The following is a 21,541-nucleotide window of genomic DNA, read 5'->3' as shown; positions in this document are numbered from 1 at the left end:
CCACCTTCACCAGCTATGAAAAATAAACATGGTTGTCTAAAGCTTTCTTTTGAATAGCAGGGCATGATGTTGAGTATTGTCTTGTCTCTCTTCTAAGTAGAGCATTGTTCTGAAATGCAACCATTTTAGTTCATTTTCTAAAATAAGAATAATCCACACCTCAAAAAATAATTCCTTTTAGTTAAAAAGGGTGTTGCATTTATGAGTAAACAATGTTGCTTACAGGTCTTCACTTTTCACATTTTAGCAAATTTTTCTTGAACCATCACTTAGTTAAGAAAGATTTTCCTGTTTAATTTACAATTATGGAACTACTTTCTCTACTACTTTCTCAACATTTTGCACTATTCGCTCATATCAAGTTAAATTAAGAAATTGTTATAGTCAACTGGAAGTTGCATGTTTTGGCAAATGAATGGATTGACCAAAAAGCTAATTCAGCTGTCCTGCTAAATAAGTGTGACTTCCTATGGGTTCACGATCGTTGTCCTTTGGGACTCAGTTATCCACAGTATAATACATGCTTTTAAATGGGAAGCTTAAAATGATTGTTTGCTAAAACTTTGGCAAAAATGTTTAAAACATCTTCTGGATTCTGTTTCAGACCATTTTTCTGTTCCTTTTGGGGGCTGTAAAGTATACTAATCTATACTCTTCAGTAATCCTATTCAACATCATTGATTTAAGAATTAATGATACATTTTACAAGTGGTTTTAAATATTGTAAGACATTAATGAAAAATATCACCAATTTCTTTCATTTTTAACCATTTTTTTTTTGTGTTGTATGTTTATAATAAAATCAATCTCACTGTTTCTCCCTGTGTAGTCAGAAGACCCTTCACTGTGTATAGATGAGTAAATAACTCTATTCAGGGCATTACTCAGATGCAAGAGAATGTGAGTTAGGATATGTTTTCCCAGTTTATTTTGTGATCTCTAATCAAGAGAGGGAGATTATTATGTTAGAGCACAGAAAAATATTTTATTAAAATTATTTCATCAAGATGTAGTAGAAAAGCATTTGTAGAGGCCTACTACTTTGAAATAATTTTAAATAATCGAAGTTGAATAGGAGTCGAGTCTCTTAAAATTCATGTTGAAGTAGCTAGTTCTGAAATATTTTAGGTAATATGAATGAATGGTTACATTGTTAAAGTTAACTTTTTTCCTATTTTTATATTATTTCATATATTGTTATTGCTTTCAGATTTGTTGGCCGTCCTGGACATTATGTATATGTGTTTGATGGTTATCGAATGGAAGAGGTAAGTACATCTGAAATTCAAACAAAAAAATCCTTCACAAAAAGAGATATCATGCAGTGTATTCACTGGAATTTAGACAATAACGTAAAAATAGAAAACATGTTAAAACAAGATGTTAGATCTTCAACATAAATAGACAACCCCCAAATTTTCCCACTGGGGCACCTGTATCTTCTCTCTTTCTGCAGTTCTGAGTACTTTGCAGTCTATCTTAGGTGAAGCTTCACCATTTCTATGCTTTACAACTGAGCACTATGGTGCGAACAGATTAAATGATTTGACCAAGGTCAGTGGGAGACCTGTGGCAGAGACAGAATTTGAATCTGGCTTCACATTCTGTAAATCACTAGAAGCATAGCAATTTTAGTAGCCTAAAAAACTATAGCCATTTTGTGCTAAACCTGTAAACATTTATTTTTTAAAAAATTCCTTTTAACTGCTGTGGGTATTCCCTTTAAAATCAATAGACGTGCTCAAGGTTTTACAATAAAGCTTACACATAAGTCTTTGCAAGATTGAAGACTTTCTCCCCCCCTGGGAGACATCAGGTTGGAAGAGTACTGGTGATACTGCATTATGTTTATTACATTGATTATATAGTAAATATTTTAAAAGGAAATATAGTAGCCCCTGGGCACATTAAGTTATTTCAGAGCTCTGCATATTTTCCATAATGCAGTTTTATGAGTGGAGATGAAATACCTTGTTAAGGGTAGAACTGCAATGATCAATGAGCTCCATGCTCCTGCACAAATTGGTGGCACGGGTGGCAGACACATATAGACATCAATAGCTCTTCCAAGTGGGTACTTTTAAATTAATTCTTCTACTCCCTTCACACTCTACGGTTTTGTTTAATTACAGTGTGCTCCAGGAGGCTGTTTGATGGAGCTCTGCATTCAGCTGAGCATCATTATGCTTGGAAAACAACTGATTCAAAACAACCTGTTTGAAATTGGAATCCCGTATGTATCCCAGCCTTCTCCATTACCATGCATTATTCCTATGACACTGTAAATTAAAGCCTTGATCCTTATTCAGCTGAATGGGACTTCTGCCACTGACTTCAGTGGGTTCTAATTGAATGTGATGATAAATCACGTTTTTGGTTGTGATGAAATGATCTGGCTGTATTTTATGTTGAATAATTGGCTATATCTGCAGTAAATGGCTTAAAGAAAGTGATTGAATATATTAAATAATTGATCTAAATTAATTTTAGAAACCTGGGAAAACAGGCAAGGTATGATAGATCTCTTGGGAAGTTTTAGAGAAGCTTTCAGAGTTGCAGCATTGAATACAAATTAGTATAAAGTGGAGGAGAGATGGCATGGAGAAAAGCAATAGCTCATAAAAGATGTTAAAATGTATTACTTGATCTATGACTGTTTTATGGGTTTACAGATGAAATCCACACATTTCTAAGGTGCCTGTATGTCAGTATGTGGCTGTATGATGGAGGAGCTAGAGTATGGGAGAGATGCTAACATGCTGCTCAGTGACTCTCTGCCACAGAAAGCTTAGTGCACAGTGTCCTCTGCTCCAAAGACAGCAAGAAATCTTTCTTGGTCTGTCTCCAGCGCCAAGAGGATCTTCAGACACTGAGAATCCGCTGAGGATGTCCTGCTCCTGCCTCTTGGGAGGTTTGCTCTCGGTTCTTTTCACTGAAACATCCTTGGTGGTGGCAGTGGTCTGTGAAATGTTGTATTAGATGAAGAGTCTGGCTTACACACAAGCCTCAACTCCACTGAAGTTAGTCAGAAACTTTCACCTCTGGTGTCAGTAGCTTTTGGATCACATCCATAAGAAAGGCCTTGAAGATGCTAACTAGAAACCAAGATGAGTGATTCTTGAAAGATTATGAAATGTTTTTAAAATGAGCCTTCCTCCCTTTCCCTAGCAAGAACTTTTTTTTGGAAGTGATTTAAATAGGGAGCAAAAAAATATTCCCAAACAAATCAAATATTTCATTATTCTTGTGTCAAAGTTCAATAGGGAGGCCTGTTTTCTGTCTACATTTCACTGAGTTTACAGTTTATTTTGAGAAAAGGGTGGTAAATCATTCCCAAAATATCTGACATGTTGAAGGCTTAAAGCTTTCTCAGTGTAAACCTGGTGTGATTTTTTTTCCCGTCTTTCAAAAACTTACTGCTACTGGACTTTTTTAATGGGGATTTTATGATGTTAGAAATACTCTATTTATTATTTTTGATTCATGAAGGCAGAGGCCGATCCAGTCCAAACAGAAAATTCCTGTCAAATTATTTCTCAGTTCCCTCACTGCAACTCTTGGTGCAAGAATGTGACAATTTCATCCCATTTTTCTCCCTCATTTCTGCTCCCTCACAGTTCTGCCAACAACCTATGGCGGCTTCAGTTTTAAAAACTGAATAACTGCGTAAAAACATACTTTGGTCTTCTCCTTCCCAGAGAAATACCTCATTTCAGTCACAATGCTATCTTGTCATCCTGAAATAAGCACACCTGGTTTTCCTTTGCTTGTCTACATTCTCAAGAAAATCACGTGTGTATCTGTAGGGCTCGGCCCTTCTCACCGGACCTGTTTGCACCAAGAGAAGCACAGTGCTTTACTGAACACTTAATTAAATCAGAATTAGGCTTGTATTTCTGCACGGACCACTCTGCTGGTTTGGACTAGGATCCTTAGTGGTGCTCTATTCTACTTCATCTGCTCCACATACAGAGGAACACAGACCACTTTGAGTACCAATCAATCAGATTTTCAGAGGGCTGTGTATAGGTCTGTTGAACACATATAAACCCAGACCAAAAGGGACTCCAAACATGCATGTGTTGCACAAGTAGCAGTTCTGGCATGTCTGTGTCTCACATGTAATCTACTGCGTCTATACATGCTGTTGTTAGGAGATGTGACATGTATAGGTAAACATACCCTCGATCTCTGCCCTCCAGCCTTCTCGTCTGGCTTCCTACTGTGTGCTATTCTTTCTATTCTGCTACCTATTTTCCTTGGTCAACTCTTACAGTCAGCTCATCTCCTCTGTTTGATCATCCTTTTTCTACCAATAAGTTTTTAATTTTCCTTCCCAGGATATCTCTGTCTTCATTGGGCCCTTGTTTTAGTTTCCTGTGTCTACTTTTGCACAGGCTATACAGTGTGATGAACTGTCCTCTTGTAGCAGAAAGATAGATCAGTCTTTTCTATCTCCAGTTTCAGCAGCTGCATTTATTTTTCCCCTTGCCTTGTGCCTTTTTGAAGGGGATGAGAGTCAGAGTGAATAACACAGATTCTTCCACTGGCTCCCTGTGTTTTCACTGAGGGCAGAGCACGAGTGCTGCCATCAACCCTACCCATATGAAGGGGCAGAAGGGACTATCATAAATGGTGATTTGTTCTTCAGAATCTGGAACTGTCCTCTATATGTCTGTAACATGGAAGTATCTCTCTGCTAAGTTATATGATGATCCAGATCAAAAGAGTTTTCTTCCTTATTGAAATCTCGGGATTTCAGGATTATTTTCAGAATACCTTTTGATTTCATTCACCACAAAACCCAAGGCATTTTAACTGTTTTGCAGAATATCACAAAGCCTTACTCCCATTCGCTGTCTCTTTCCCTCAAAAATAATACTAAGTAGATGGTAGACTGAGTTTATAGGCAGCAGACATCCATTATGTCTCCAGTTCCCCAAATGTTCTTGCAATTGGGAACCATCATTCAATGTCTTCATTCTGGCTTACCCACGGTCAGTGCTGTGTAAGGAGTTATGAAATCAAACTTCAGATGGCAGCCCTGCACGGTTTGTGGTGATTGGGACACATCCTTGCTTTTTCCTTCAACATTTCTGGAGAAACTGCTGCACAGCTATGACAGATGTGAATTGCTGATCTTCTAAACCTTTCTGTGATTTCTTTTTCAATTTCTACACCCAAGAATATCAAAACAGCTAGGTAAGTGCAACAACATTTGAATTATAGAAAACTAAGGCTTCTTGAATGGAAATGTGTGTTCTGTGGGGCTGGAATTCACAAGTTTAACAGATGTAGATATGCTATAGTTCACTCAGATGTGTCACATACCATAATTCTTTTACTGTTGCCACAGGAATTGACCCTAAAAGGCTGCAGGGCTTGAAAGCCTTAACCTAGAGTTCCTTTAAGACTCCTTTTCTTCAGTTCTGTTTTTCTGAACTTATTGAAAAAAATCCGTGTGGTTATTTTATTACTCTCTGTCTTTGACCTTGGTGATAAACCCTTAGGGTGAAATTCTGGCCCTATTGAAGTCAACGGCAAAACTCCCACTGACTTTAGTGGGACCATGATTTTGGCCTTTCAATTCAATATCAGTTTCCATCACTTCAAAATGCACTTAAATATGCTGGATGTGAATACCAAGAGTTAATAGAATCAGTTTAAAGACACCCTTTCATAGCTATTACCTTTCATGTTGCTTTTCGCTTTTAATAAATTATTCTTAATTAATGGGATTGTTTTATTTTTTTTTTTCCTGGTCTTGGTTGTTGTTTTCTTCTGTTTGAGAAATCAATAAATCCCAAACACAACTGAAACTCCTGTAGAATCCAGAAGGTCTGAATATGCCAAGGAAATATGACTGTACCATAAATTTGTGGAACAGAATGAGAGATTAAAGTCCTTTCATTCTCTCCCTGCCTCCTTCTTGTACACCCTGTCTGTGAGTATGAGAAGATCTTTTCTTATGTGAACAGACTGTAGGAATATGACTGAAGAAAAGCCTGGATCTTCAGTGCTCCTTCCCCAAAGCAGCAAACAAAATTACAGGCAAGGACACAAGATTCTGGGTCACTGCATTTCCTTTTCAATAGACACAAGCACTCCAGCTACTCAACTTAATTGTCTTTTCTGCCTAGGTTTCTCCCTGTACCCTTTTCTATCATGCTACAAAGGAGAAAGCATCAACTGGAAGGATAGCTTTAAAAACCACCTAATATAAATAATCATCCATGGCAGCTGGATTCTAGGGGTTTTCAGTCTTTTCATGTAGAGTCTCTCTTGGCATCTCTGTTCTAAAAAGTATTGCCTTGCAGTACTTCAAATCCAGTTCTTGGTGACTGTCACAAGGGATCTGCCTTTGCAGAACTCAAGGGCATTTGTTAACTGAGAGTCTTGAGAAATTGGTAAACTGATCCTCACTTCCAATCCTTCTGGTGAGCTCTGGTGGAGATGCATCATGAGGACTACACAGCCATCGAAGACGCAAAGACTTGCGTCAACAAAATTATTTTTCTGAATCTGTCCTATTTCAACCTGCCCCCCAGCTGTCCCACCTCTCCAGCCTCTATGTTCCACTCTGTCTCACTATACAAATTTCTTATTTTTCACAAGTCATCATCATGTCTTCCCCTAAATCCCCCAAGTTCTGCTACTCCTTTTTACTGTATAGAGCAACAGTTGAGCCATCTCTCTGTTTTTTTAAAAGAAGGCTTCATGTAAGTTCACCGTGTGCTTGCAGCCCAGCCAGGATCACTTTGGTTTTGATTTCTCTCTTCTTTTCCTCAACTTTTTTTCTCAAAAGCTTGTGGGTTCTTCAGGGGTGGAGCATTTTCCTGTAGTAATTGGATGGTCTCCTCAGATGCTGATTATCTTACATAATGTGATCTTATTGGTTATATTAGGAATTAAGAGCAGCATAACTAAACCACATTCCCACCTCTTATGTAACACAATAGTTTGGTGTCAATACCTTGTGAGAAACTACAGCATCATTTTTAACTGCTCTAGACATAGCCTTCTGACAAAAACCTGTTCTTCATTTTCTTTCTCCCTGATCTTCATTCTTCCTTCATGCTATTCAGTCGCCTTAAGAATGTATCTTGCTTTTTGATATTCACTGACAAAAGCACCATAAATAATGGCTTTTCTACAGTTCTACAGTTTTCTCTGTACAAGTTCTAGTGGGGTCATGAAACTTTTCTGCCTGTGCCTCTTCAGCACAAAGCTTCTCGGAGGCTCATCCTGAATGGGCAAAACTACCTCTTTCTCACTTGTGGGGCTGCCTGGCATGCAGAAATCAGAAGCTAAAATAGCTCTTGATTATCATTGTCTGTCAACTTTGTTTAAAAATGTTGATCTGAGAAATTAAAAGACAGGTTTCACACAAGTTCATTTAAAAAGCTTACTCAGTTTTAATACCACAATCATATGTGCAGCTATAGAGTTCTGCAAAACTCATTTTCATTGCCCTACTGCTGAATAACACTGTGCAAATCCCTGTTCTCTGTTCCTTTAACTTTCTGACACATTTCTGTTTGGTCTCAAACTTCACATGCTTGGATATGACACAAAGGTACACTTTTTGTGGAAAATTTGGAAGAATTAGTTTGGCTTGCTTTCAGTTAGTTGATCCTTTAAAAAATTACATAAAAATAAAAATAAGAACATTCTTCAAAGCTTAACTCAAAATGGTTATAGGTGCCACTCCTCATGCCTGCCTTATAGATAGTGAGATGAAAAATTAAAAATTATTCCGAGTAACTGACCCCTGGATTTAGTGTATTCTCAAATAAACATTAAAAACAACAACTATTGTTTTAGTTACTGGATTCTCAGGGGAGTTATGTGTATGCATTAAACTCCATAACTCGACTCCGTGGTGCTATAACCAGAGGATTAGATCACACATGTACAGACTTCACATCTCAACACACCCAAATTTTATCTCAGCTGCTGCACAGTGACAGCAAGATGCTCTTCAACCTCATCTGCCCATGGAAATGTGAGGGACATTTATAGCTCATATTATTTTATTGGAACAGAAATCAGCACCGTCTTGAACTTATTGTTCACTGTCCTCTGAGAGTCCCTCACATTAGAAAATTAATTGGGATATGGTGGAAGAGCATCCTGGGAATTCTTTGATTGTTTTAAATCCTGCCCCCTGTCTCCTACCCTGCAAATACTATATCACCTCTGTCACAGACAAGTTCCCTTGATTGCCATAAAAGCAGAGGAGGGGAGAAAGGAAATTTTAGTGTCTTGAAATGACTGAGTTTGCATGATGTAGGAGGTAAATGTCTTTGTCAGGATTCATCTAATCCTTTTTTTTTGAAGTATTTTAAATCTGCCCATCCTTTTATTAAAACTGAATATTCTGGGTATTGAAAGTATTTTCTTAGCCCCAGTATATCTGGGTATTGCCAAAGTACTGAGGATGTTACCATCAGTCTTATGAGCTACATCTTAGCTGCACCTGGAACAAAAGCTGATCTGTTGGATTTTGTAGCTTTGTGATCGTGGGACTGATAGGCCCTGATGCAATCTAGATCTGTTTTAAGAGTGCCTGCCAATCCCCATTTCCTCCGTACTGGTGATGAAATTGAACGGGTCCTGTAAGCACTGGTCAACGTGGAAATTCTTCAGTCACTGTGGTCATTCTCAGGCTGCTGTAGAGCCTTGTGGTGACACGGTGTTCCTGTGTGGCTCAGTGTATATTCAGGAACAAAGCAATAAACCTACCCAGGAAAGCCTTTAGTGTGTCTGCCAGCTAGTCTTGCCCTGATACTTAAGCCAGGGTCTGAGAAAGTGGTTCTACTTAACTGAAAGGTGCAAATGAAACCCCTACCATTTCCCCATACGCTCCTGTCTCTAGGCCACACACCTCTAGTTCAAAGGATTTATCGCAAGCTGTGGGGGAAAAGTTTGTGGGAGAGCCCTGCTTACACTATTGGCAAAACATCACTGGAATTAGTCTGGATTTTCACTCATATGGCACATATGTGAAGAACTATAAAATAATGTTGTGCATATTTGTGAAAGGCAAAGTTCATCTGCAAAATGAAGACACAAAATAAGTATAAATCTTTATGTTTTATGCTAATTCAACTGTATTTCGCTTCCTTGATTTTGAAGAAATATCTCATTCTATTGCATTTTTCCGCAGGAATTTCTCAATGGGTAAAATAGCATGAAGTTTTTGATGCATATGCTTTTAAAATGTCATCTGTGGGGGGCACTGAGAATACTTTACTCTTATTTTACAGATGAATTCATTTTATTCTGGGACTATACTACTTATGAAATTCATATATTTGTCAGTGTCGTGAAATTTGTATCCCCATCTCAGTGGGACAGTGACTGATACTACTATTCCTACAGAGGTCCAAAGAAATACTTGCAACAATAATTGCTCACCCATGTGAGTAATTTATAGTCTGGCCAAAATGGACGATGTTATTGTAAAATGTGGTCAAAATGAGAACCTCTGATACAATCTTTTCTGATCTATGGGAGCTGGGAGACAACCGGTCTATATTTACTTAAGAAATAGTAGAAAACAGTTTTGCTTTTCTGCTTCAGAGGCAGTGAAAACTCACCAGCATAGTTGGTCTTGCAAGACATATATTTTTCAGGTAGCAGAAATATTTTCTGACTGAAATTAAGAATTTCCAAGTCTCACCGTAACAGCGGTTCCACCTTTCCACAGTGGTTCCACCTTTATACACACTGTGGCATATCTGAAAGAAAATTCAGAACCTCTAAAACTCTTGTGAGAAATCTCTGAAGGAAGATTATATGGTTGTGCAAGTACATAAAGCAGCTAACTCCTGGTGAAGTGAGTTTTTCAGGGCTGACATAGATCTGCAATACTTTGCCTTATACATGATCAGTAAACTCTCAGGAAAAAAAAAATTACTTCAAAAATATATATTTTTCCCATAAGCGTTCAAGGAATGTTTAAATTTTGATGTTAGTAGTCATAGAATTCTGTAGTTTCCAGTGGCTTAGAATAAAGTTGCAGCGAAGTTTCAGTGAGTTCCAGTTCTTCCCCAGTGAGTTCCAGAATGGGCTGCACTGTGTAGTACTGAATAGGCTGTTACTGCATATACCCCAAGTGACACTTTTGTAGCAATAATTTCTTACTGAATCCAAAGTGACTAAGGCAGGATTTCTGTTTGTGTGTAACAGGAATGATACACCTCTCTGAGACCAAATTCTGCTGACCTTGCTGAAACTCACTCATGAATGTGATTCTCTGTATTAGTTTGAACCCTGTTTGCACGTTAGGTAGAAGCAAGGGAATTGCATTTCTCCAGGATGAAAGATCATTAGTAAAATTAAGACATTGTTTATACTTAACATTTCATTGGTACATATTTTATTATTTTTATTAGTTGTAGCACCATTTTGGTTAAATATAAGAGTGCTTCGCCATTCAGGTTCCACAAGCAGTATCGTTTTTTGTCAGTTTAGAGGAACTCAGGTACATGTGCTTGTGACAAGGGAGCACTGGAATCTGAAAAGCTGCAGGTGTCTTTTGGTGGCCACAGGGCTGGCTTTAAGTCAATAATATTCATTTTTAGAGTCCTAAATGTCTTTGAACCTATCAGTATCTTGGAGACACTTCTTTTTTAGATGCTGCAGATTTATTAGCAGAGGTGCTCATTTCCTTTGCTTTGAAAACCAGACAATTTTTCTGCTAAAATGTCCACCAGGTTTAGGATTCAGTACATTCTTTCACCCTCTTTGTTTGGCAACATGTCTGGCCATTTTGACCTTAAAAGTACTATATTAGAAGTTCCCAAGTTTAATGGTGAGAGAAAAGTGCACCAGTGCTAGATATGTGGTATGAAGGTATCACATTACCTTCTGGTATTTTGTTTGTTTCTTTCTTTCTTTCTTAAGGGAGAGGTGCTCCATGTGGTGTTTTTGAGAGTGTTACTTATTACTAATATTATTTAGGTCCAAGGTGCTTGAGCTTCGTGAAGATGCCCATTCAACATGCACCTAGAGAGAAAGAATTATGAAGAAGTACTGTGTTCGAGTCCATTTTAACAGCGTTATGCTGTGGTAACTTTCCTCTTGACACAGGGAAACAGAAACTGCTGCCCCCAGCAGCCGGTCACCTACCTGGCAATAAGCAGCATCAGAACATCATAGGATGGTGTAAACTAAGCCTATGGGGCACCAAAGTAATATGATATACATTTTCTGTTGCTGTGAAAAGACCTGGGCCAAATCATGAAGGGAAAAAAAAAAAAAAGAGACTTGGTTCAATCTCAACTTCTGTTCCTCAGGAAGCTAAAGAAGCTCTTCAGGAAGCTGAAAGATGAAAGAACTGAGCCAAAGGAAACAGACACCAACCAATCAAAGGACCCTCAGCAATGGGATCTTGATTACAGCTTGGAACCTTTCACTGGGCTGACTCCAGAATACATGGAAATGAGTAAGTTTCCTGAATTCCCTTTCTCTTTCTGCAATAACCATAGCTTGACATAGGACCAATCACTGTATATAATATGTCATAAACTGTTGTGATAAAGGAGGAAAAGGAGAAGAAATTTTTTTACAAGGAGGAAAAAACCCAAAACACCTGTAGTTTGCAGAAATTACATGCAAGACAGCAGGGCTATAAGACGACCACATTACCAGCATAGCAACAATGATGGGTCCTAGTGTCTGTTAAAACTTAACTGTGAGAGTCCAGTGTTCCCAGCTGAGAAAAGTGCATAGAAACCATTCAGCCACAGAATCACAAAATAGCTAAGGTTGGAAGGCACCTCTGGAGATCATCTAGTCCAACCCCCTACTCAAAGCAGGGTCAGCTAGAAGAGGTTGCTCAGGCACATGTCCAGTTGGGTTTTGAATATTTCCAGGGATGAAGACTCTACAATATCCCTGTGCAACCTGTTCCAGAATTTGATCACCCTTGGAATAAAAAAGGTTTTCCTTATGTCTAAATTGCATTTCCTGTATTTCAATTTGTGCCCATTCCCTCTTATCCTTTCACTGGGCACTCTTGAGAGGAGTCTAACTCTGTCTTTTTAAATCCATCCAAGAGGTGTTTGAACACATTGGTAAGATCCCCCTGAGACTTCTCTTCTTGTGGTGTAACAATCCCAGCTCTCTCAGCTTCTCCTTGTACATCAGGTCCTCCAATCCCTTAATCATCTTAGTGGCTCTTCACTGGATTCACTGCAGTGTGTCCATGTCTGATTTCTACTGGGGAACACAGAACTGGAAAGAGCACTCCAGGTATGGTCGCAGTAGCATTGAGTAGTGGGGAAGGATCCCCTCTCTTGACCTGCTGGCAATGCTCTTCCTAATGCACCCCAGAAGGATATTGTCCTTCTTTGTAGCTATGGTACATTGCTCATTCATGTTCAACATGGTGTCCACAAGGACACCCAGGCCCTTTTTTGCAGAGTTGCTTCCCAGCTAGTTAGTTCCTGGTGTCTACTGGTGCTTGGGATTATTCCTCCCCAGGAGCAAGACTTTGCGTTTTCCTTTGCTGAATTTTGTGAGATTCCTCTTGGACCATTTCTCCAACCTCTTGAGGTCCTTCTCAAAGGCAGCACAACTATCTGGTATAACTCCTCCTAAAATTAAAATCACTCATTAATATTTCAAATGTAGTAAAAATATGTAGATTTCAAAATATAAATGTGTATTTTCTCATAGAAGTAAATTACCCTTTACAACAGAAAACTGTAGGAATATCTTTTTAGATTACTTAGTTCATGACTGAAAGTTATATGACATTGAATCACGTACAGAGCATTCCCAGTGATGCTTTAAATTAAAACCCACACATATATACAACAGGAGAGAACCTTCAGGTTATAGGAGCTTCTCAGTCAGCTGAAAGAGACAGTGGAAAGGAGAGTTGTTATTCCCATTTTACTCATGGAGATCTGCAGCATGCAGGTATTGAGTTGGCCACACTTTCTAAGGAAATCTAGGGCACACTTGGGAATTATTTCTCAGCCTCCCACCTTTCATACCAGTTCTGTAACCAGCACATTCTCTAGTTTTTTTAAATAGCATGTGCGTACTTCCTCTTCATGCATCACCCTGCTGGAGTGACTGACATCACTACTGGTGTGCATGGCCAGACATTTGGTCATCTTTCAAGCCCATGTAAAGTAGAAGCAACTCTATTAAAGTCAGTAGTCTACTTTTGTAAAGATGGTGCCTGCCATGTGTATGTCATCAATATGTTCGTATGTGCTTGCTGTTTTCATGATTACTTATATTGCTGCTAAACTATGGCAGAGATCAATTGTTTTTCAAGGTTGCTCCACAGTTTATTTTTCCACGTTAGAGGAGATAAGTATGTTGGTGGAAACCCAGGTAGAACTGGAAGCAATTCTTTGTTGTAGTGGCAAGATATCACCAGTTCTATATTTGGTAATCACACCATCACGTCAAGGAGAGAGCAGTTTCTGATTTACAAAAGCTGGATCTCCTGCTTCACAGAAACGCCCCTCTAAAGATGCAATGTCTGTCAGAGAAGAACTGTATGCACTATCTGCAGGTGTGGATTGCTGACATCTTAGTCACTTGATCCATCATTTGCATATCGTTAAATTCTCTGATTTAGGATCTGAGGTCAGTGTGGCCACTGTAAGTCATTTGAGATGCAGCATTCAAGAAAGAAACTTTAAAGCACTGAGTTTGTTCAAATAAAACATCATTAATAATTTATTTTCATTTTAACACATTTGACACTGTGCTATTGTGCTCAGTAGTCCCTTTTTCATCTTGATTGCAAGACGAACAAGAGAAAATGTAACTCCATTGTCCAAAGTTGCGCTGATATTTATGAAATGATGTTTGAAATTCTGACTACACTATCTGTCCAGTATAAATAGACACAGAGAGCAAACCCAACAACTAGGCATTTTTGGTATAATTCTGCTTTGTAAGGAGTCCTCTGTTGATTCCTCTCAGCTTTCACTGAGATCGTTTGATCACATTTATCTTCATGCATCCACTTACACTCATCCACTGCTCCAGCAGGAGCAGGTCAAACACTGGGATAAAGGAGTACACTACAGTTGAATTAGCTGAGGACAAGTATCAAGCATCTGATAGAGAATTCCAATGTGAAATATATACATGCCTTCCTTCTCATTCTAAAGCGTGTTTGTTATAAACTCCAAGGAGTATCTCTGTGACTCAACAGAACCCAGGAGGACAAAGGTGCAAATAATTGCCAAATAACTCAGTCCTGCAGCCCTGGGACACCATCCAACTTCAGCTGTCCTCAGGGAAATGAACCTGAGAGGAAGTAGCACACAGGGATGCTAGGGAGTAAGAGGCCAGGCTCTTCACACCAGATGCAAATCAGAATTGCAGTGTACCCCTCAGCCCTGTAGCTGCCTCATGAGTAAACCCTGGAGAGGCAGGGAAGGAGAAAGGGAAAATGGTATGAGTGGGGGAGGAGGGAGAGAAATAATCTAGGCAAACCCAAGCTTTAGGGCATAAAAGCATTCAGGAGAGAACCACAGCTTGTCAATGGGCATGTTATCTAAAACCAGACATCTGTTAAATATTGTATGTGACAACTTCTGTTTTAACAAGACACTGTTCTCAAAACATCTGAAAGAGAATGCATTTTATGACAAAAAAAAAATGAACACCATGTATGGTTTATCTCTCTCTCTCTATAAAAATAACTTGATTTATAGATATAATTTATAATGTATTCATAAATGTATATATGGGATTTTATATTATGATGGATTTATATAGATATATAAATATGTAAGTGTGTAGAAGTATTTTATATAAAGGCAGTTCTGGGGATCTATTTTATGGATAAGTTTATGGACTGAACCTTACCTTCTGTAGTGCCATTAAGTTGACATAAAGAAGCCTGCACCTGCCATCATCTCCCTCTCAATTATTTCAACTCACCTTGGTATCTGCTGGTGTGTTGCATCCTCTACTACTTTATCCCCTTCTGCACATGATGATACTTTTTTGAAAAATTCTCCTTTAGGACTGATTTTTTCCACACATTATTTCAGCCCAAGATGACTTTTCCTCCTGGAAACTTTAAGCAAACTTCTTTGTAATTTTTTGAGTTAAACAATGGTGGAAAAATATAGACATTTCCCCTTGTAAACATTTTCATATGTTTTTATGCTCAGGCATAACTCAGAAATGTCTACACTTTAACATCCAAAATTTCCTGCTTAGCTAGTTCTCTCTAAGGACAAGGACCTTTCGTTATTGGTAATAAACAAACTGAATAAATACAACTGTTTATAAATATTTAATTTCTTGTCCTTACACATCTGTGGTAGTTGATCTTGATCATTCTGGGAGCTAGAGCACGCGATTCGTTGCAGCATGAATGGCTAATGATAGTGAAAGCCACTGGCAGGGTAAGGAGGAGCCAGACTTCTTCCCAGTTATAATGGGCCAGAGACTGCTGAGTACACTCTGTGATAACCAAGAAGCGTGGCTGACTGTTACAGAAGCAGGATGGAGCCTTGAGCATGTTATGAACTAGAATATCCCATTTTCCAAGCATTATATACTGGTGCTTTCTCCTAATTGTAGTTGGACCTATTGCAAAGCACCCAGGTGTGGGAGGAAAGTCTTTCCTCTCTCTGTTATGTGTGGCAAACTCCCATTACATCTGAGATGATGCTGTCACCCTGATTTGAGATGTCTGTGTAGGAGATCACCCTTGATTCATTGATAAGGACAGCACTGAAATGCAGAGGTCTGCCTTGTTGGAATAACTTGTAGTAGCACGGTCTAAGCTACTAATGTTATAAATCACTGGACACTAAGCCTGTATTTTAGATTAGTCCCTTGTGCCTAGATCATAAACAATGTTGAGTGCCTCATCCTGCAGTCATTCAGGGATAACTACATAGATGCCCTGAAAATGAATGGATGAATTACTAACCCAAACATTTCTTTACAACTAGAATTAGCTTCTCAAGTGAAGAGACGAGCTCACTGAGCCTTGCAGTGTGCCACAGTGAGCTATGCCCTGCCCGTGGGATTCGAGACAAATGTGCAGCAAATGAAACCCAAGCTGCACCTCCCCAGCCCGCTGGTTGCCGAGGGTCCATAGCACTGCGCTCAGCTGTCAGGTTCACTGCGGAGTGGCTCAGACCACCCACGCCGACAGGAAGCACTTCGTACAGCTCAGCACTGAACCTGTCAGCTGGGATTGTTGTGAAGGGCATCGAGCTGAAATGGTGAGGCAAGAGGCAGTTACACAGCTTATTTACCTGTTTTTCTAAATTTGATTTGAGAGGAGGAGGGAAGGGAAACAACACAGTAAGTGCAGAAGAAGATTTTATTCCCCTTAAATTGCTTAAAGAGGCAGAATGACTGGGATGTAAGAAGAGGTATGATATTAAGGAGAAGAGAGAAATCTGGTTGCTCTTTCAGAATTTAGCTCTTAATTTTCACACTAATTTACTCAGGCAATCTCCGACTTGGTGGCTGTGGAGCCCTGTGGAGAAGGATTGAGGGTACTGAGTGATTAGAAGATGGACATGAGCCAGCAATGTGCTCTCGCAGCCCAAAAGAGCAACCATATCCTGGGCTACATCAAGAGCAGTGTGGCCAGCAGGTCAAGGGAGGGGATTCTCCCCCTCTAATTCTCTCTTGTGAGACCCTCCCTGCAGTGTTGTGTCCAGCTCTGGGGCGCCCAACATAAGAAAGACACGAACCTGCTCGAGTGGGTCCAGAGGAGGCCACAAGGATGATCAGAGGGATGGAACACCTCTCCTATGAAGACAGACTGAGAGAGTTGGGGTTGTTCAGCCTGGAGAAGGGAGACCTTATCTCAGCCTTTCAATGCTCAAAGAGGGCTTATAAGAAAGATGGGGACAAACAAGGGGTAATGCCTTTAAATGAAAAGAGGGTAGATTCAGATTAGATATAAGGAAGAAATTTTTTACAATTAGGGTGATAAAACAGAGAGCTGGTAGATGCCCCGTCCCTGTAAACATTCAAGGTCAGGCTGGACAGGGCTCTGAGCAACCTGATCTAGTTGAAGATGTCCCTGCTCAGCGCAAGGGGGATTGTAATAGATGACCTTTAAGGGTCGCTTCCAACCCAAACTATTCTATAATTCTATGATTTAGTTTTAATGTAAAAGTCATATATAAATCTAAAAAAAGAGAAAATATAAGAAGATAACCCCCAAAGTCTACAAGTCAGGCAGACTTCCATTGACCTCACTGGCATTTTACAGATGCCAGTAGTGTGGGAAGAAGAGGCGAACACTTCACCATGGCAAATAAACTCTTAAGTTTTCCTTTGGGGGAAGCTTTTGTGGGTAATTTCTCCAGTGAGCTGAACTCTGAATCTGATTTCCATCAGCAGACTGTGTTGAACTTCTTTCTTGAACAGGCCTTGTCAGTCAATAGCATGTCTGCACATAGTTTTGATTTGCACCAGTGAAATTTCTGATGACTGTTTGTTTTGATATTATTAACTGATATATATTTGTACTTTTTAGCAGTCACTCTTCAGCAGGGACACTCTTAATGTTCCTAAGTGATCCGAAAATTTTGCTCAAGGAATCCTGAAACATAAATTGTCACTGTTAACATGTGTCAAATTTGTCATTAGTACATCCTGTTTCTAAAACTCTTTAATGACTTTTGACCCAGCCCAATATACCAGACCACATGCATTCCCCAAGTACGTAGCATGTATAGCAATTTCCTCATCCAGCTGATAGCAAGTTTGCAACATGTGTAACTAGCCTGCAGTGATAGGAGTTGGCAAGCGATTGATGTTTAGAGTAGCAAGAAATACTGCTAATGAAACAGACCTTACGAAATTGGCTCCAAAACCAGCTAAATGATGCACGTGAATGTGTGAAATTTATAACACTACTGTTTTCTTGAGAAGAAACTGACATCAGCAATGACTTTCAGATTCTTATTTCATTCTGTCTTCCCTTCTCCAGTCTAACTCCTTCAAGAGTCTAATTAACTGGAAACATTTTTTCTCAAAGAGAAATAATAATAAAGGGTTTCATCATCCAACTTCTGTTAAAAATCAAGGGCAAAACTTCCTTTTGAATTTTAAGAAGAAAATGATGAGATCCAATGTTTGTAGCTACCGACTACCATAAGGATTAATTTTAGAGGTTTGGAAGAATTTCCCCTAAAGCAGGAAAAGCCATCAAAAAGGCAATGTGTGAGGCAGCAAAAGGAAAAAAAAAAAAAAAAAAAAGGAATCATTGAAGAGGAACCTACTTTTTTCTATAATCTCTATAATGAGGATGGATTTGAAAATACCAACTCAGCCTGTTGTGTGTAGGCTTGTTGCATACATTTATTACCAAGGAGTAGTAAATTACACCTTTTCCTTAGTTTCTCAGCCAAGTTTGGCTGTATATTGAAAAGTTCTTTTTAGGACTTGGAAAGTCACTTTGCACAGGAGTGATTCTTCCATTGTTTACTTCCAGTCACACATGATCCTATGACAGATATTATTGCTACAGAAGTAAGGAAGAAAGCAACAGAATCATAAAAAAAAATTATCTTAGGTTAAGTTTTGGTGTAAAAGATACTAGGGTTACACACACTACTCCCTGTGTAAATCTGATAGAACCTGAGTGATATTCACCGTGTAAGGTTTTATGCCAGGGGCTGATCTGTATCCCTTACACAAGAACACTAGCCAGCACTCTCCAGATCCATAATTTAAAAGCCTTGATCTGTGCCCTTAATCATAATTTGAAGACCAGAGTTAGAGGGACAGCATGTGCTGTCTTTGTTGGGGTTGGCCCTGTTCAGACCCTGTGCACAGAGGAACAGCTTCTGTGAAAAGTGGACTTCTGAGAAGTGCTGTCAGCTGAGAGATTTCTCTTGATGCTGTTTGTCTTCTATAGTTTTTGTCTCAGGGCCCAGCCAGCTTAAGCCTGGATGAGATGTTGCAGATGTGGCATCAGGTGTTGAGAACCTCATGGGCTGGCTCTGAGGCCTTTACCTCTTTCCTGCTTAAGTCAGACAGTAAAAATGACTTGTACTGAGCACCAATAGTCTGTGGTTTGGGGTTTTTCTCTCATCAGAAATAGAGTCTGTGACAGTGAGAGCACATCTAGTCTCCTGCTTTGATGGCCCAGGAGAAGGTGCTATTTCCCATGTCCTTGACCTCCCCTTATATACAACCTTCAATCATTTTGTTCACTAGCTTGTGCCATGAGGCTGGGTGATGTTTATCTCTGTTGTCTCCAGGATGGCCTAACAGGCAAGTAAGAAAGCTACAAAAGAGGCTGTATGTCCAGAGGTCCAACTCCTAGCACAGGTCTCTTTAGCCGTTTGCCTCAAAGCACAGGAGAATAATCACCCAAGTCAGGTAGGGCTCCTATGTGGGGTCATAGGGTTGTACGTGAATGTTGAAAGAGCTTTGTGTGGAGACCTTGTGGCATAAGTGTGAACACAAAAAGAGTATTCTAGGGTTGCCATCAAGTCCTCCAGACAAAAATAGGATGTCTTGGTGTCAGCTGTCCTTGATGGAACGGTCTTTGTGAGTGCCCTAAAAGTATTGTAAATGTTTCCACTGTGACTGGACAGGCATCCACAGACCTCCAGAACGCTGTGACTAGATTGCTTCTGGGACCTGAACTGTACAGAAGGGATTCTTCTCTTTTTAATCCATGCAGCTTTGCTAACATATTTGTTTTTACAAACACAGACCGAACTAAACAAGTACCTTTAAATTGCCGAGGCTGTTCACAGACTGCTTGTTTTGAATGATTGTTTGCTAGTTTACTACACAAGACCATCTAAATTATGGCGTGCTTGGTTTTGTTTTGTTTTGGGTTTTTTTGCCTGCTTTTTGTATCACTCACACTTTCATAAAAAGGAGGCTAGAAGATTGAAGAGATTTCAAGATGGCCACACAAACATTTCTGGTGTAGAGTTTTCTATGAAGACATATTTACACAACTGTTCAGAAGTCCTTTGCATACCTTGAACATTCTTTCATGAACTTGAAAAAAAATTAAACTGCATTTTCCCAGGCAATGAATAAAGGGGCTGCAAACAACATCAAAGCAAATGCGTGTGTGGTTTATACTTAAAGCATTGCAAATTCCTCTTTTTTTTTTTCTTTTTTTTTTTCTTTTTTTTTTTTTTTTTAACAGAAACCTCCCAGCTCTATTCCTGCTAAATTCACTTAAAACCAAATAAGGGATATTTTGGTGCTATGTATTTTTCTAAGTACTTCACAGTTTTTTGGGACATTACTCTAACATCTGTTTTTATTTCCTTGTTAATTCCTTTTCCTGACTCTGAACATAAAATATTCAGGAAAGTATGATTTCAAGGATAGGATGTTTGCATGCTTTGAGAAAGCTCCATCTTAGTGTATGTTAGGATATACTCTTTATCTCAAAGCAAAACAATGAGAATGAAAATCAAGAGGACATATATGTAATAGAGAGAGATAATACTTTACTGTGTAAATATTTTGTCACTGAGAAGAGAAATGCAGGAATGTCAGTCAGAAGACTTGCAATTTGCAAACAAAAAGAGATGCATGCAAGAGAAGATCCTGGAGAAAGCTGTTTTATCAGTTAGTTGTAGGCTGTGACAACAGCGCCTAAGGAAAGTATTTTAAAGTAAACAGTTGTACTGTGTAAACCCCCAATTTTCACAAAAAGTGCAACAAATTCCTCCCATAGTAGAAAGAGAATGTATACAGGGATTTACCAAAAAAAAGAAGCCACAATAAATCAGGCCTCATACATGCCAACCCTTTTTCTATACTACTATTTATTTAATTCTGAAGTGTAAAACACAGTTAGATTTATTAGTTTAATCTTACTGGGAATACTGCCTTTGCATTTGGACAGCATGCTTTTCAGTCTCTCCTCTTCTTTTACTCCTCATTAGTTTTCTCTGGTAATAAACCTCTCTCACTTCCCTGAAGTATTAATTTAAAATAATGCAGCATTTTTACAAGGAAATGATCCAGTCTCATGAGTAACATTCACCACTGATGCCTCCTTCTTTCCATGGAAGACACAGCCTTTTAGGCAATTTGTTAATTCCTCAGCACCTTGAAGAAAAAAAAAAAAAAAAAAGTCAACCCTTTTCAGATGTTAATTGTACCCAAACGAGATTTACTCAGATGAGGTAGATCATGAAGTGCCACTGAAGGAAGGAGAAATTAAGGATACTCTTCCCACCCAAAAACTGAAGAAACTTGCTTAGAGCTTTTCTACTACGTCATTCCAAGCATCTCTAGAACACTGAGACTTGTCAGAAAAACACAGTTGTGTCAGCATTGTGCTTTTTCATGGTGACATTAGTTCCTTAGCTGCTTAGAAGATAATTTATTTGCATCTGCATTTGTCTAGGTCATCCTATGCCCTACAAAAGAGACATAATTCACTCGGAAAACGATGTGTTGGTTTTGTTTATATCATTATACTATGGATGCTGAGCTGAACTCTGTGGTGCTACTCTTGTTCCCAGAACAAGATGATGCAAAATGTGTCATCCACTTCAAAGTGAGAGGGTTTTCTCTGGTT

At 39.0% G+C, this 21,541-nt stretch overlaps 1 protein-coding gene across 2 annotated transcripts in view; it reads left to right on the top strand.

The window, feature by feature from the left end:
- Positions 1-21,541, top strand: part of ANO2 (anoctamin 2) — a 203,059-nt gene that overhangs the window by 167,865 nt on the left and 13,653 nt on the right. For both annotated transcript variants that reach the window (XM_074872043.1, XM_074872042.1), the window contains 3 exons: positions 1,211-1,268; positions 2,133-2,233; positions 11,304-11,452. In XM_074872043.1, coding sequence (XP_074728144.1) covers positions 1,211-1,268; positions 2,133-2,233; positions 11,304-11,452 — 308 coding nt within the window. The remainder of the gene's footprint in view (positions 1-1,210; positions 1,269-2,132; positions 2,234-11,303; positions 11,453-21,541) is intronic.

This window comes from Strix uralensis, chromosome 5, assembly GCF_047716275.1.
Source record: "Strix uralensis isolate ZFMK-TIS-50842 chromosome 5, bStrUra1, whole genome shotgun sequence".
In the NCBI taxonomy this organism is placed as follows: domain Eukaryota; kingdom Metazoa; phylum Chordata; class Aves; order Strigiformes; family Strigidae; genus Strix; species Strix uralensis.
The sequence above is the reverse complement of the archived record's forward strand: the minus strand, read 5'-3'. Positions and strand labels throughout refer to the sequence as shown.